Genomic DNA, 18,647 nt, shown 5'->3' on the forward strand with positions numbered 1-18,647 from the left:
TCATATCTACTAACCTTGGACAGAAAGCCAAATGCTTCATATTTAATGTTTCTCAATTGAACATTGATACAAGTCAATAGTTAGCAAAGGAACACCTACCTTGTTCAAGGTCCTCACAGCTGCATATCTCAAAGCTGGCTTAGGAGAACTACAGAAAAGCTGAAGAACTAGGAAAGAGAAAAGGTCACTGTGAACATAGCTCATTTCAACATATAGCATGTTTCTGAAAATACAGTACGTGAAGAATCACATTCAAAATACGCATAAGGAAATTAGATGACAGCATCAAAAATTCACATGGGGCTTCCCTGGTGGAGCAGTTGTTGAAAGTCCGCCTGCCGATGCAGGAGATGCGAGCGGCTGGGCCTGTGAGCCATGGCCGCTGAGCCTGCGTGTCCGGAGCCTGTGCTCCGCAATGGGACAGGCCACAACAGTGAGAGGCCCGCATACCGCCAAAAAAAAAAAAAATCACATGAAAAATACATCATCAAAAATAGAAAAAGTACTTTTTGTTGAGCTATAAAAACTTTAAATATAGGAAACAAAGTTTATTTTTTTCCTAAAAAAGTTAATATACCCATTAATATCTGAATTTAAAGAGTAGGAATATTTATGGTTGTAAGAGTAAATGGGTTTTTTAAACATGGAGAACTGAATGCATTAAAGTTACTTGTTTTCTAAGTAAAAACTTAAATTTTTTAATATGGGGAAATGATAACTTCAGAAAAAGAAATACAGTCACCCCTCCATATCTGCAGGATACTGGACCCCAGACCTTCCAGGACCCCTGGCAGATACCAAAATCTGGGGATGCTAAAGACCCTTATATAAAATGGTGTAGCACAATCAGCCCTTGGTATCTTCAGGTTCCACATCTGAGGATTCAACCAACTGTGAATCGATTGGGTTGAATTGGTGGGATGTGGAACCCAAGAATATGGAGGTACAAATGTAACTAAAAAACAGCTAAAATAAATCATTTATGTATCAAAATGTAAAAACTATATATACAGAGCTAAGGTTCAAAAATACCTATTCTGTAGACCTATGGAACTTAAAACAAAAACATAAGAAAATAAACAAAAGCCAGTTATCAAATATACAACTAACCTGAAACAGCAGGTGCCAACTCCCTTGCAGTACAGTTAGGAAGATGGATGATAGCTGAAGCAGCTTCATAAATAACCATTTCATGTTTATTTCGCAAGCAGCTCTCAATGAAATCGAAGACTGGACTTTCATGGCTGACAATAAATATACACAGGCCATAATTAGATATCATAAAGAACAGAGGCGATGTGCACAGTGGCTAAAAGCACAGACAGGGGGACTTCCCTGGTGGCACAGTGGTTAAGACTCCATGCTCCCAATGCAGGGGGCCTGGGTTCAATCCCTGGTCAGGGAATTAGATCCCACATGCATGCCGCAACTGAGAGTTCATATGCTACAACTAAGGAGCCTGTGTGCTGCAACTAAGGAGCCAGTGAGCTGCAACTAACAAGCCCACAAGCTGCAACTAACAAGCCCACGAGCCGCAACTAAGACCTGGCGCGACCAAATAAATAAATATTTTTTTTTTTAAAAAAAGCAAAGACAGAATGAGAAGCACTTTTGGAATTATGAATGAAGGACCTCTGAAAATACACTCCTCCATAAAAGCAATGAGAATACTGGTGTAAATTTTCAAAATCAACTTTTTCAGCACTCTAGAAGTTAGCTAAAGGATTGCAACAATCCTAGGAACATTTATTCAAGAGGAACAGCTGAATCTTCATAAGAACAGTAAGCTTTCTGGTATTTTAACTTGCTCTATTTCATACCCTCTTCCCAGCTTCATTGTAGCCTTGGAAACCAGGGCCTCCAAACCACACTAGCTATGAAAGCCAGCAGCCTAGTAGCCACTGAAGGAGGCAGATGAATTTGGAGCACCATCAAAAGCCCTGTTCCCAGAGCACTCTCACTACTTGACCTGAATGATACTCCTTAAAAAAGCCCCATTCATGAAGCTAATTTTTTGGCTGTACTACACAGCATGTGGGATCTCAGTTCCCCAACCAGGGGTCAAGCCCATGCACTCTACAGTGGAAGCATGGAGTCCAAACCAGGGAATTCCCCAAAGCTAATTTTTATTTCATCTAACTCTGAGGACATTCAGTGAGGAAAGCCCTATCCCCAGGAGGTTTGTCTCCCAAAAAACAGCGGCAATTGCTTAACACTGCAGTTGCCACAGGTACTGATTCTAGTTGGCGCAAACAAGAGTCTGGCCAAAAAAACTTAAAAAGAAAATCTAAGAAATGAGATGCCCATAAGGGGCTTTAATTTGATATATTTCTGGGGATCTAGAAGGCTATGAAAATACCCAGGAAAGAGCTTACAGGGCTCTAGCCTCTCACCCATGCTTGACTTTGAGTTTCTGCACAATTAGGAAGGGAAGACTAAGGCACAGTTATGCATACCCCAACACACAAAATGCCCACTGAAAAAAAGATGGGAGACATGTTGGTCAAAAGCATTTAAGAAAATCTGTCAAATCATTATCCGAAGACTCAGCTAACCAAGCAGACTTCAGTAGCCACACATGACAAAGAATAAGGACTGCAGAATTAGTCCAGGAAAGTCACTAAACAAACAACAACAACAAACAGCAACAAAAACAAACTGAGAATGGAAAAGGGGGAAATAAAGATTGTCAGTTACCACAGTATATTAAATATCCAGTTTTTGACAAAAAGCTATGACACACTAAGAAATAGTGAGGTATGGCCCATATATAGTGAAAAAAAGCAGTCAATAGAAATTATTCTTGAGGGAGCCCAGACGTTGGATTTACTAGGCAAAGCCTTTAAGTCAACTAATATAAATATGTTCAAAGAAGCAAAAGAAACCATATCTAAAGAATTAAAGGGAATTAAAAAGTTAAAGGCATGACAATCATACCTCACCCAAGAGAGAGTATCAATAAAGAGGAAAAAATGAGTTGTTTTTTCTTTTAAGGAACCAAATAGAAACTCTGGATTTGGAAAGTGCATAACTAGAATAAAAATTTCAAAGCTGCTAAGATTAAAAAAAACAAGTACCTACAATATGCTGCCTACAGGAGACTCACTTTAGGGCAAAAGTCACACATAGATTGAAAGTGAGGGGATAGAAAAAGATATTTCATGCAAATGGAAACAATAAGAAAGCAGGGGTAGCGATATTCATATAAGACAAAACAGACTTTAAAACAAAGTCCAAAAAGAAAGACAAAGTAGGACACTATATAATGATAAAGGGATTAATACAAGAAGAGGACATTACACTTGTTAACATATATATGCACCCAATGTAGGAACACCTAAATATACAAAATAAATACTAACAGACCTAAAGGGAGAAATTGACAGGAATACAATAATAGTAGGAGACTTTAACACCCCACTGACATCAATGGACAGATCTTTCAGACAGAAAATCAATAAGGCAAGAGAGATCCTAAATGACACAACAGAATGGATGTACTTAATTGGTATCTACAGGACACTTCATCCAAAAAAAACAAAAACAAAAAACAAACAAAATACACATTCTTTTCAAGTGCTCATGGAACATTCTCTAGGATAGACCACACAGAAGGACACAAAACAAGCCTCAATGAATTTAAGAAGACAGAAATTATTTCAAGCATCTTTTCTGACCACAACAGTATCAAACTAGAAATCAACCACAGAAAGAAAAATGGGGAAAAAAAATCACATGGAGACTAAACAACATCCTACTAAAAAACCAATGAGTCAACAAAGAGGAAATCAGAAAACACCTCCAGACAAACGACAATGAAAACACAACCTTACAAAATCTATGTGATGCAGCAGAAGTAATTCAAAGAGGGAAATTCAGAGCAATACAGGCCTTTCTCGAGCAACAAGTAAAATCTCAAGCAAATAACCTAACCTACCACCTAAAAGAATTAGAAAAAAGAAAAATAAACAAAAGCCAAAGTCATTAGAAGGAAGGAAATAATAAAGATCAGAGAGGAAATAAATAAAATAGAGATCAAAACAACAATGGAAAAGCTCAATAAAACCAAGAGCTGGTTTTTTGAAAGGATAAAAAAATCGACAAACCTCTAGCCAGACTAACAAGAAGAAAAGAGAGAAGACCTAAATAAACAAAATAAGAAATGAGAAATAACAACCAATACTGCAGAAATACAAAAAATCATAAGAAAATACTATGAACAGTTATAAACCAACAAATTGAACAACCAAGAAGAAACAGAAAAGGTTTTAGAAACATACAGTCAGCCAGAATTGAATCAAGAAGAAACATAATTTGAACAGACCAATCACTAGAAGTGAAATAGAATCTGTAATTAAAAAACAAACAAAGAAACTAAAAAAACTCCCCACAAACAAAATCCAGGACCACATGGCTTAACTGGGGAATTCAACCAAACATACAAAGAGGAACATATACCTATCCTTTTCAAATTATTCCAAAAGATTTAAGAGGAGGAAACACTCCCAAAGTCAGTTTATGCAGCCACCATCACCCTGATACCAAAAACAAAGACACTACAAAAAAAAAGAAAATGACTGGCCAATAACTTTGACAAATAGAGACGCAAAAGTCCTTAACAAAATTTAAGCAAGCCAACTCCAACAACACATAAAAAGGATCATACACCATGATCAAGTTGGATTCTTACCAGGGTCACAAAGATGGTTCAACATATGCAAATCAATCAATGTGATATACCACATCAACAAAAGAAACGACAAAAACCACATGATCATCTCAATAGATGTAGAAAAGGCATGTGATAAAATTCAACATCCATTCATGATGAAAACTCTCACTGAAGTGGGTATAGGGGGAATACATCTCAACATAATAAAAATCATTTATGACAAACCCAGAGCCAACACAATACTCAACAGTGAAAAGCTGAAAGCCTTCCCACTAAATTCTGGAACAAGACAAGGGTGCCCACTCTTACCACTGCTATTCAACATATTATTGCAAGTTCTAGCCTCAGCAACCAGACAAGAAATAAAAGGTATCCAAATTGGAAGGGAAGAGGTAAAACTGTCATTATATGCAGATGACACAATACTCTATACAGAAAACCCTAAAGACTCCACACAAAAACTATTAGAATAAATGAATTCAGCAAGGTAGCAGGGTACAAGATTAATATACAGAAATCTGCTGCATTTCTTTACAGTAACAATGAAATATCAGAAAGTAAAAAAGAAAAAAAAAAAAGGTTAAAATCACACTAAACACACACAAAAACACAGGAATAAACCTAACCAAGGAGGTGAAAGACCTATATGCTGATAACTCTAAAACACTGATAAAGGAAACTGAAGATGATTCACAGAAATGAAAAAATATCCCATGCTCTTGGATAGGAAGAATTAATATTACTAAAATGGTCATACTACTGAAAGCAATCTACAGATTTAATGCTATATCTACCAAATTACCCATGACATTTTTCACAGAACTAGAACAAATAATCCTAAAATTTATATGGAATCACAGAAGGCCCCGAACTGGCAAAGCAATTCTGAGGAAAAAGAACAAAGCTGGAGGTATAACTCTCCCAGACTTCAGACAATACTACAAAGCTACACTAATTAAAACACTGTGGTATTGGCACAAAAGCACACATATAGCTCAATGGAACAGAATAGAGAGCCCAGAAACAAACCCATACAATTAATCTTCAGCAAAGGAGGCAAGAATATACAATAGAGAAAACACAGTGCCTTCAGCAAATGGTGTTGGGAAAGCTAGACAGCTATCTGTAAATCCATGAAATTAGAACACTCCTTCACATCATATAAAAAAATAAACTCAAAATGCTTTAAAGACACATATAGGATGTGACACCATAAAACTCCTAGAAGAGAAGACAGGCAAAACATTCTCTGACATAAATAGTAGCAATATTTTCTTAGACCAGTCTCTCAAGGCAAAAGAAAAAAAAACAAAAATAAACAAATGGGACCTAATCAAACTTAAAAGCTTCTGCATAGCAAAGGAAACCATCAACGAAATGAAAATACAACCTATAGAATGTGAGAAAATATTTGCAAACAATGTGACTGACAAGGGGTTAATTTCCAAAATATACAAACAGCTCATAAAACTCAATATCAAAAAAACAAACAACCCAATCAAAAAATGAGCAGATGACATAAGACATTTTTTCAAAGAAGATATACAGATGGCCAACATGCATATGAAAAGATGGTCAATATCACTAATTAAATGCAAATCAAAACCACAAGGAGGTATCGCTTTACACCAGTCAGAATGGCTATCATCAAAAAGTCTATAAATAGGGCTTCCCTGGTGGCACAGTGGTTCAGAGTCCACCTGCCAATGCAGGGGACACGGGTTCATGCCCTGGTCTGGGAAGATCCCACATGCCATGGCCCGTGAGCCATGGCCGCTGAGCCTGCGCGTCCAGAGCCTGTGCTCCGCAACGGGAGAGGCCACAACAGTGAGAGGTCCGTGTACCGCAAAAAAAAAAAAAAAGTCTATAAATAATAAATTGCTGGAGAGGGTGTGGAGAAAAGGGAACCCTCCTACACTGTTGGTGGGAATGTAAAGTGGTGCAACCAGTAAGTAGGGAAAACAGTATGGAGGTTCCTTAAAAAACTAAAAATAGAGCTACCAAATGATCCAGCAATCCTATTCTTGGGCATATAACCAGAAAAGACAGAAGCTCTAATTCGAAAAGATACAGGCACCCCAATGTTCATAGCAGCATTATTTACAACAGCCAAGACACAGAAGCAACCTAAGTATCCATCAACAGATGAATGGATAAAGAAGAGGTAATATGCATATATATATAATACACACACACACACACACACACACACACACACACACACGATTACTCAGCCAGAAAAAAGAATGAATCACTTAGTTGTACACCTGAAACACAGTAGTGTAAATCAACTGTACTTCAATTTTTTAAAAACTGAGAGAGTTCAGAAACAACTTTTAAAAAATTCAAATCTGCAATTCAACAGCTGATTTGCACTGACAGTAGAAAAAGCCAGAAAACTTGAGGATAGGTTAAACTGAGATAATCTAGCTGAGGAAAATAAAGAATGAAGGAAAAAAAAAACCTTGGAGACCTATGGAATATGACTAAGTGTACCAACATTTTCATGATAAGAGTCCCAGAAGGAAAGGAGAGAGACAAAGGCACAAAAGGAATATTCTGAGAAATAATGACCAAAAACTACCAAAATTTGTTAAAAATATTAATCTACACACTTGAGGAGCTCAACAAATCCCAAGTTGGAAAAATACAAAAAGATCCACATATAAACACACCATAATCAAAGTGCTGAAAGCATAAGACAAAGAGAAAATCTTGACAGAAGCAAGATAAAAGCTACTCATCACATTGTACAGGGGAGCAACAATACAATTAATGGCTTTTCACCTGAAACAATGAAATAGAGAATGCCATATTCAAAGTGTTGAAATAAAAAGATAAAAATTCTCTATCCAGCAGAACTATGTTCTAAAAATGAAGGCTAATAAAAGGACATTCCCAGATAAGCAGTGACTGAGACAATGTATTGCTAACATACCTGATTTATAAAAAATACTAAATGAAGTCTGTTAAACTGAAAGACTGACTCCAGTGACATGAATAATCAATGAGAAATAAAGAGCACCAGAAATGGTAAATATGTGAGTTAATATAAATTATTCTACAAATAATTTTTTTCATTTCTCTTAACTAATTAAAGGACATAAAATTGTATAAAAATAATAACACTGCATTACTGGATAATGCACATACATGTAATATACATGACAACAGCAGCAAACAGGAGCAGGGAGAGAACAGAACTATACTGGAGCAAAGATTCTATATTTTACTAAAATTAAATTAGTCTTAATCTGAAGTAGATCGTGGTAAATTAAAATGCATATTCTAATCCCCAAAGAAACAACTTTTTTTTCTTCTTTTTTTGCAGTATGCGGGCCTCTCACTGCTGTGGTCTCTCCCGTTGCGGAGCACAGGCTCCGGACATGCAGGCCCAGTGGCCATGGCCCACGGGCCTAGCTGCTCCGTGGCATGTGGGATCCTCCTGGACCGGGGCACGAACCCACGTCCCCTGCATCGGCAGGCGGACCCCCAACCACTGCGCCACCAGGGAAGCCCGAGAAACAACTTTTTAAACAGTAAAAATATTGACAGAAATTAAAATGATTCAATGAAAATTTTATTTAACACAAAAGAAGGCAGTCAAAGAGGAAGAGAGGAACAAAAAAGACAGACACTTCTATAGAAAAAACAGCAAAATGGCGAAGGTAAATACAACCATGTCAATAATTACGTTAAATGTGAAAGGTCTAAACACCCCAACCAAAAGATAGAGATTGCCAGACAGGATAAAAAAGCAAGATCAAATTATGTGCCGTCTACAAGAGATACACATTAGATTCAAAGATATAAATGAGATGAAAGTAAAATGATGGGAAAAGATATGCCATGCAAACTAATCGTAAGAGATCAGGAGTGGCTATATTAATATCAGACAGAGAATTTAAGACAAAATATTACAAGAAACAAAAAGAGACATAATGAGAAGCTGCTCAATACATCAGGATGATATAACAATGATAAACATATACACACTTAACAACAGAGCCTCAAAATATATGAAGCAAAACTTGACACTAGGGCTTCCCTGGCGGCGCGGTGGTTGGGAGTCTGCCTGCCAGTGCAAGGGGCGCGGGTTCGTGCCCCGGTCCAGGAGGATCCCATGTGCCGCGGGGCGGCTGGGCCCATGAGCTATGGCCACTGGGCTGTGCGTCCACAGCCTGTGCTCTGTGACAGGAGGGGCCGCAGCAGTGAGAGGCCCGCGTACCACAAAAAAAAAACCCCAAAAAACAAAAAAACTTAACACTAAATTAGGAGAAATAGCTCTTTTAACAATAAGAACTGGAGATGTCTATACCTACCCAATAGCTGATAGAACAACTAGACAAAATCATCAAGGATATAGAGGACCTGAACAATTTAATTCCTCAACTCAACCTAGAACATTCAACCCAGTGACTATAAAATACATTCTTTTCAACTGCGTATGGACAGTTCTCAAAGACAGATTAAATGCCAATCATAAAACAAGTCTCAATACATTTAAAAGGATAGAAATCATCAAAGCATATTCCCCAACCACGACTGAAGTAAATTATAAATTAGCAACAGAAAATAAAGGAAATCCCCAATATTTGGAAATTAAACAACTTATTTCTAAGTAACCCATGTATCCAGAGTAAATCAAATGGAAAACAAGAAAAAATCTGAAACAGAATGACAACAAAAACACAGTAAATCAAAATTTATGAGATGTAGCCAGAACAATGCTTGGAGGGAAATTCATAGCTCTAAGCACCTCTACCAGAAAAGAAGAAAGGTCTCAAATCAGTAACCTAAGTATCCACAATAAAGAAATTAGAAAAAGAAGAGTAAACCAAGTCCACAGCAAGAAGAAAGTAAATAAAGATCGGAGAAAAGATTGATGGACTAGAATGAAGAAAAATAACAATGAAAAAAATGAATGAAAAAAAAATGAACGAAACACAAAACTAGTTCTTTGAAAACATTCAACAAAATTGACAAACCTTTAGCTAGACTAAACAAGGAAAAAAAAAAAAAAGCGAAGAATACAAATTACCAAAATCAGGAATGAAGTAAAGGACAACACTACTGACCCTAAAGGAATTTAAATGATTATAAGAGAATATTATAAACGACTATATGCCAACAAATTAGATAACTTAGATGAAATGGCAAAATCCCTAGAAATACCAAACTACCAAACCTGACTTACAAATAAATATAGAATCTAAACAGACCTATGAGTTAGTTACTTAAAACCTTCCCTCAAGGGCTTCCCTGGTGGTGCAGTGGTTGAGAGTCCGCCTGCCAATGCAGGGAACACGGGTTCATGCCCCGGTCAGGGAAGATCCCACATGCCACGGAGCGGCTGGGCCCGTGAGCCATGACCACTGAGCCTGCACATCCAGAGCCTGTGCTCCACAACTGGAGAGGCCACAGCAGTGAGAGGCCCGCATAACACACACACACACAAAAAAAACTTCCCTCAAAAAAGCAAAGGTCACAACAGCTTCATTAGTTAATTCTATCAAATATTTAAAGAAATAATACCAATCCTTCACAAACTCTTTTATAACATAAATGAGGGTACACTACCTCCCAGTTAATGATGTAATGCCATTATTACCTGGATAACAAAGCCTGACAAATTCTCAGAAAACAACAGCCCAATATCCCTCCTGACACAGACATATGAACTCCTTAACAAAATATCAGCAACCTGAATCCACCAATACATAAAAAGAATTATATATCATAATCAAGTAGCATTTTTCCCAAGAATGCAAACAAAATTGATTTAACATCAGAAAATCATGAGGACCTTCAAAATGGCAGAGGAGTAAGACGTGGAGATCACCTTCCTCCCCACAAATACATAAAAAATACATCTACATGTGTAACAACTCCTACTGGACACTGGCAGAAGACCTCAGACTTCCCAAAAGGGAACAGAAGCCCTCAGGCGACCTAAACGCAGAGGGAGGGCCAAATCCAAAGCTGAACCCCAGGAGCTGTGTGAACAAAGAAGAGAAGGGGAAATTTCTCCTAGAAGCCTCAGGAGCAGTGGATTAAATCTCCACTATAAACTTGATGTACCCTGCAACTGTGGAAAACCTGAATAGACAACGAATTATCCCAAAATTGAGGTGGTGGACTTTGGGAGCAACTGTAGAATGGGGTTTGCTTTCAGCATCTAATTTGTTTCTGATTTTATGTTGATCTTAGTTTAATATTTAGAGCTTATTATCATTGGTAGATTTGTTGACTGATTTGGTTGCTCTCTTCCTTTTATATATATTTTTTTCCTTTTTCTCTCTGTAAGTGTGTATGTTTCTTTGTGTGATTTTGTCTGTATACCTTTGCTTTTACCATTTGTCCTAGGGTTCTGTCTGTCCACTTTTGTTTTTAGCATAGTTTTTACTGCTTGTTATCATTGGTGGATTTGTTTCTTGGTTTGGTTGCTCTCCTTTTTCTTTAATTACTTTTTTATTTTTAATAATTTTTAATTTTAATAACTTTATTTTTTCTTTCTTTCTTTTTCTTTCTCCCTTTTCTTCTGAGCTGTGTGGCTGACAGTGTGTTGGTGCTCTGGCTGGGTGTCAGGCCTGAGCCTCTTATGTGGGAGAGCCAAGTTCAGGACACTGGACCACCAGAGACCTCCCAGCCCCACATAATATCAAACAGCGAAAGCTCTCCCAGAGATCTCCATCTCAACGCTAAGACCCAGCTCCACTCAATGACCAGCAAGCTACAGGTCTGTACACCCCATACCAAACAACCAGCAAGACAGGAACACAACCCCACCCATTAGCAGAGAGGCAAACAACTAGCAAGACAGGAACACAACCCCACCCATTAGCAGAGAGGCTGCCTAAAATCATAATAAGTTCACAGACACCCCAAAACACACCACCAGATGCGATACTGCCCACCAGAAAGACAAGATCCAGCCTCATCCACCAGAGCACAGGCACCAGTCCCCTCCACCAGGAAGCCTACACAACTCACTGGACCAACCTTACCCACTGGGGGCAGACACCGAAAACAACGGGAACAACGAATCTGCAGCCTGGGAAAAGGAGATTCCAAGTGCAGTAAGTTAAGCAAAATGAGAAGACAGACAAATACACAGCATATGAAGGAGTAAGGTAAAAACCCACCAGACCAAACAAATGAAGAGGAAATAGGCAGTCTACCTGAAAAATAATTCAGAGTAATGATAGTAAAATGATGCAAAATCTTGGAAATAGAATGGAGAAAATACAAGAAAAGTTTAACAAGGACCTGGAAGAACTAAAGAGCAAACAAACAATGATGAACAACACAATAAATGAAATTTAAGATTCTCTAGAAGGAATCAATAGCAGAATAACTGAGGCAGAAGAATGGATAAGTGACTTGGAATATAAAATAGTGGTAATTACTACCACAGAGCAGAAATAAAGAAACAAGAACGAAAAGAATTGGGGACAGTCTCAGAGACCTCTGGGACAACATTAAACACACCAACATTCAAATTATAGGAAGAAGAAGAGAAAAAGAAACAGAGTGGGAAGATATTTGAAGAGATTATAGTTGAAAACTTCCCTAATATGGGAAAGAAAATAGTCAATCAAGTCCAAGAAGCACAAAGAGTCCCATACAGAATAAATCCAAGGAGAAACACGCCAAGACACATATTAATCAAACTATCAAAAATTAAATACAAAGAAAAAATATTAAAAAAGAAAATCAACAAATAACATACAAGGGAATCCCCATAAGGTTAACAGCTGATTTCTCAGCAGAAACTCTGCAAGCCAGAAGGGTGTGGTAGGACATACTTAAAGTGATGAAAAGGAAAAACCTACAACCAAGATTACTCTACCCAGCAAGGATCTCATTCAGATTCGATGGAGAAATTAAAACCTTTACAGCCATGCAAAAGCTAAGATAATTCAGCACCACCAAACCAGCTTTAAAACAAATGCTAAAGGAACTTCTCTAGGCAGGAAACACAAAACAAGGAAAAGACCTACAATAACAAACCCAAAACAATTAAGAAAATGGTAACAGCAACATACATATCGATAATTACCTTAAAGGTAAATGGATTAAATGCTCCAACCAAAAGACACAGACTGGCTGAATGGATCCAAAAACAAGACCCATATATTTGCTATCTACAAGAAACCCACTTCAGACCTAAGGACACATACAGAATGAAAGTGCGGGAATGGAAAAAGAAATTCCATGCAAATGGAAATCAAAAGAAAGCTGGAGTAGCAATTCTCATATCAGACAAAATAAACTTTAAAATAAAGAGTATTACAAGAGACAAAGGAGGACACTACATAATGATCAAGGGATCAATCCAAGGAGGAGATATAACAGTTGTAAATATTTATGCACCCAACGTAAGAGCACCTCAATACATAAGGCAAATGCTAACAGCCATAAAAGGGGAAATCAATCAGTAACACAATAATAACAGGGGACTTTAACACCCCACATTCACCAAGGGACAGATCATCCAAAATGAAAATAAATAAGGAAACACAAGCTTTAAATGATACATTAGGGCTTCCCTGGTGGCGCAGTGGTTGGGAGTCCGCCTGCCGATGCGGGGGACGTGTGTTCATGCCCCGGTCTGGGGGGATCCCGCATGCCACAGAGCGGTGGGGCCCGTGAGCCATGGCCGCTGGGCCTGCGCACCCGGAGCCTGTGCTCCGCAGCGGGAGAGGCCACAATGGTGAGAGGCCCACGTACAAACAAACAAACAAAAACCCACAATAAAAAAAATGGTACATTAAACAAGATAGACTTAATTGATATTTATAGGACATTCCATCCAAAAACAACAAAATACATGTTCTTCTCAAGTGCTCATGGAACATTATCCAGGATAGATCATATCTTGGGGCACAAATCAGGCCTTGGTAAATTTAGGAAAATTGAAACCGTATCAAGTGTCTTTTCCAACCACAACACTATGAGACTAGATATCAATTACAGGAAAAAAAAAATCTGTAAAAAAATACAAACACATGGAGGCTAAACAATACACTACTAAATAACCAAGAGATAACTGAATAAATCAAAGAGGAAATCAAAAAATACCTAGAAACAAATGACAATGAAAACACAATGACCCGAAACCTATGGGATGCAGAAAAAGCAGTTCTAAGAGGGAAGTTTATAGCAATACAATCCTATGTTAAGAAACAAGAAACACCTCAAATAAAGAACCTAACCTTACACCTAAAGCAATTAGAGAAAGGAGAAGAAAAAAGACCCAAAGCTAGCAGAAGGAAAGAAATCATAAAGATCAGATCAGAAATAAATGAAAAAGAAATGAAGGAAACGATAGCAAAGATAAATAAAACTAAAAGCTGGTTCTTTGAGAAGTTAAACAAAATTGATAAACCATTAGCCAGACTCACAAAGAAAAAAAGGGAGAAGACTCAAATCAATAGAATTAGAAATGAAAAAGGAGAAGTAACAACTGACACTGCGGAAATACAAAGGATCACAAGAGATTACTACAAGCAACTACATGCCAATAAAATGGACAACCTAGAAGAAATGGACAAATTCTTAGAAAGTCACAACCTTCCGAGATTGAACCAGGAAGAAACAGCAAATATAAACGGACCAGTCACAAGCACTGAAATTGAAACTGTGATTAAAAATCTCTTCCAACAAACAAAAGCCCAGGACCAGATGGCTTCACAGGTGAATTCTATCAAACATTTAGAGAAGAGCTAACATCTATCCTTCTCAAACTCTTCCAAAATATAGCAGAAGGAGGAACACTCCCCAACTCATTCTATGAGGCCACCATCACCCTGATACCAAAACCACACAAAGATGTCACAAAAAAGAAAACCACAGGCCAGTATCACTGATGAACATAGATGCAAAAATCCTCAACAAAATACTAGCAAACAGAATCCAACAGCATATTAAAAGGCCCATGCACCATGATCAAGTGGGTTTTACGCCAGGATGCAAGGATTCTTCAATATACGCAAATAAATCAATGTGATACACCATATTAACAAATTGAAGAATAAAAACCACATGATCATCTCAACAGATGCAGAAAAAGCTTGACAAAATTCAACACTGGTTTATGATAAAAACCCTCCAGAAAGTGGGCATAGAGGGAACTTACCTCAACATAATAAAGGCCATGTGGTGAAAAACTGAAACCATTTCTACTGAGATCAGGAACAAGACAAGGTTGCCCACTGTCACCACTATTATTCAACATAGTTTTGGAAGTTTTAGCCACAGCAATCAGAGAAGAAAAAGAAATAAAAGGAATCCAAATTGGAAAAGAAGTAAAACTGTCACTGTTTGAAGATGACATGATACTATACATAGAGAATCCTAAGGATGCCACCAGAAAACTACTAGAGCTAATCAATGAATTTGGTAAAGTAGTAGGATACAAAATTAATGCACAGAAATCTCTTGCATTCCTATACACTAATGATGAAAAATCTGAAAGAGAAATTAAGGAAACACTCCCATTTACCACTGCAACAAAAAGAATAAAATACCTAGGAATAAATCTACCTGGAGACAAAAGACCTGTATGCAGAAAACTATAAGACACTGATGAAAGAAATTACAGATGATACAAACATATGGAGAGATATACCATATTCTTGGATTGGAAGAATCAACATTGTGAAAATGACTATACTACCCAAAGCAATCTACAGATTCAATGCAATCCCTAGCAAACTACCAACAGCATTTTTCACAGAACTAGAACAAAAATTTCACAATCTGTATAGAAACACAAAAGACCCCGAATACCCAAAGCAACCTTGAGAAAGAAAAACTGAGCTGGAGGAATCAGGCTCCCAGACTTCAGACTATACTACAAAGCTACAGTAATCAAGACAGTATGGTACTGGCACAAAAACAGAAATACAGATCAATGGAACAGGAGAGAAAGCCCAGAGATAAATCACGCACATATGGTCACCTTATCGTTGATAAGAATATACAAGAATATACAATGGAGAAAAGGCAACCTCTTCAATAAGTGGTGCTAGGAAAACTGGACAGCTCAATTTAAAAGAATGAAATTAGAACACTCCCTAACACCATACACACAAAAAAAACTCAAAATGGATTAAAGATCTAAATATTAAGGCCAGACACTATAAATCTCTTAGAGGAAAACACAGGCAGAACACTCTATGACATAAATCACAGCAAGATCCTTTTTGACCCATCTCCTAGAGAAAGATAAATAAAAACAAAAATAAACAAATGGGACCTAATGAAACTTAAAAGTTTTTGCACAGAAAAGGAAAACATAAACAAGACAACCCTCAGAATGGGAGAAAATATTTGCAAACGAAGCAACTGACAAAGGATTAATCTCCAAAATATACAAGCAGCTCATGCAGCTCAATATCAAAAAAACAACCCAATCCAAAAATGGGCAGAAGACCTAAATAGACATTTCTCCAAAGAAGATATAAAGATTGACAACAAACACATGAAAGGATGCACATCACTACTCATTAGAGAAATGCAAATCAAAACCACAATGAGCTATCACCTCACACCAATCAGAATGACCATCATCAAAAAATGTACAAACAATAAATGCTGGAGAGGGTGTGGATAAAAGGGAACCCTCTTGCACTGCTGAGGGGAATGTAAATTGATACAGCCACTATGGAGAACAGTATGGAGGTTCCTTAAAAAACTAAAAATAGAACTACCGTATGACCCAGGAATCCCACTACTGGGCATATACCCTGAGAAAACCATAATTCAAAGAGAGTCATGAACCACAATGTTCACTGCAGCTCTATTTACAAGAGCCAGGACATGGAAGCAATCTAAGTGTCCATCGACAGATGAATGGATAAAGAAGATGTGGCACATATATACAATGGAATATTACTCAGCCATAAAAAGAAACGAAATTGAGTTATTTGTAGTGAGGTGGATGGACCTAGCGTCTGTCATACAGAGTGAACTAAGTCAGAAAGAGAAAAACAAATACCATATGCTAACACATATATGTGGATTCTAAAAAAAAAAAAATGGTTCTGAAGAACCTAGGGGCAGGACAGGAATAAAGATGCAGATGTAGAGAACGAACTTGAGGACACAGGGAGTGGGAAGGGTAAGCTGGGAAGAAGTGAGAGAGTGGCATAGGTAGTGGGAAGCAGCCACATAGCACAGGGAGATCAGCTCCATGCTTTGTGTCCACCTAGAGGAGTGGGATAGGGAGGGTGGGAGGGAGACACAAGAGGGAGGAGATATGGGGATGCATGTATATGTATAGCTGATTCACTGTGTTATACAGCAGAAACTAACATAACATTGTAAAGCAATTATACTCCAATAAAGATGTTAAGAAAAACAAAAACAAAACAAACAAAAAAAACAAACAACCTGATTTAAAAATGGGCAGAAGTACAGAATAGTCATTATTCCAAAGAAGACATACAGATAGCCAACAGGCACATGTAAAGATGCTCAACATCACTAGTTATTAGAGAAATGCAAATCAAAACCACAATGAGATATCACCTCATACTTGCCAGAACAGACATCATTAAACAGTCCACAAATAACAAATGCTGTGGAGAATGGTGTGGAGAAAAGGGAACCCTCCTGCACTGTTGGTGGGAATATAAATTGGTGCAGCCACTATGGAAAACAATATGGAGACTCCTCAGAAAACTAAAAACAGAACTACCATATGATCCAGCAATTCCACTCCTGGGGATATATTCAAAGAAAAGGAAAACGTTAATTCAAAAAGATATATGCACCCCAGTGTTCACAGCAGCATTATTTACAACAGCCAAAATATAGAAGCAACCTAAGTGTCCATCAACAGATGAATGGATAAAGAATATGTCGTATATATACACAATGGAATACCACTCAGCCATAAAAATAAATAAAATTTTACTGTTTGCAACAACATGGATGAACTTGGAGGATATTATGCTAAGTGAAATAAGTCAGACAGAGAAAGACAAATACTGTATGATATCATTTATATGTGGAATTTAAAAAATAAAACAAACTAGTGAATATAACAAAAAAGAAAAAGACTCACAGATATAGAGAACAAACTAGTGGTTACCAGTAAGGAGAGGGAAGGGGGAGCGGCAATATAGGGGTAGGAGAGTAAGAGACACAAACTATTATTCATAAAATAAATAAGCTACAAGGATATACTGTACAGCACAGGTAATACACGCAAGATTTGATAATGACTAGAAATGGAGTACAACCTTTAAAAATTGTGAATCACTATGTTGTAGACCCGAAACTTATATAATATTGTAAATCAACTCTACCTCAATTTTAAAAAAGGAAAAAGAAAAAGAAAATCACTTTGTGTTACATACCAAATTAATAATAAAAAGGACAGAAACCACATGATCATCTTAACAGGTACAGAAAAAGTAGTCAACAAAATCTAACACCCATTTATGATAAATACTCTCAAGAAAGCTAGAGAATGAAGGGAATCCCCTCAACCTGATAAAGGGCATCTTCATAAAATCCATGGTTAACATCATGCTTAATGCTTTCCCCTTAAGATCAGGGACAAGGCAAGGATATCTGCTTTCACCACTTCTATTCAACATTGTACTGAAGGTTCAAGATGGTACAATTAGGAAAAAAAGAAATTAAAGACATCTAGTTTGGAAAGGAAGAAGTAAAACTGTAGTTGTTCTCAGATGACATGATCCTGTACATGAAAATCCCAAGGAATATAACACACACACACACAAATGGAACAAATAAGTGACCATATCAAGGTTACAGGATACGAGATCAACACGTGAAAATCAAAAATCAACAATCAACTGCTGATTTCTATATAATGGCAACAATTAATCCAAAACAAAATTAACAGAACAATTCCATTCACAGCAGCATCAGAAAGAGTAAAATACTTAGAAATAAATTTAATAAAAGCAATGCAAGACTTTTACACTGAAAACTA

At 37.3% G+C, this 18,647-nt stretch overlaps 1 protein-coding gene across 1 annotated transcript in view; it reads right to left on the reverse strand.

The window, feature by feature from the left end:
• Positions 1-18,647, reverse strand: part of COPG2 (coat protein complex I subunit gamma 2) — a 138,795-nt gene that overhangs the window by 66,226 nt on the left and 53,922 nt on the right. Inside the window, exons 10-11 of the mRNA XM_007469719.1 lie at positions 1,111-1,244; positions 100-167 (exon numbers count right to left, since the gene is read on the reverse strand). Of these exons, the coding sequence (XP_007469781.1) occupies positions 100-167; positions 1,111-1,244 (202 nt within the window). The remainder of the gene's footprint in view (positions 1-99; positions 168-1,110; positions 1,245-18,647) is intronic.

The sequence above is a fragment of the Lipotes vexillifer genome, unplaced genomic scaffold (genome assembly GCF_000442215.2).
Source record: "Lipotes vexillifer unplaced genomic scaffold, Lipotes_vexillifer_v1.1 scaffold1329, whole genome shotgun sequence".
In the NCBI taxonomy this organism is placed as follows: Eukaryota; Metazoa; Chordata; class Mammalia; order Artiodactyla; family Lipotidae; genus Lipotes; species Lipotes vexillifer.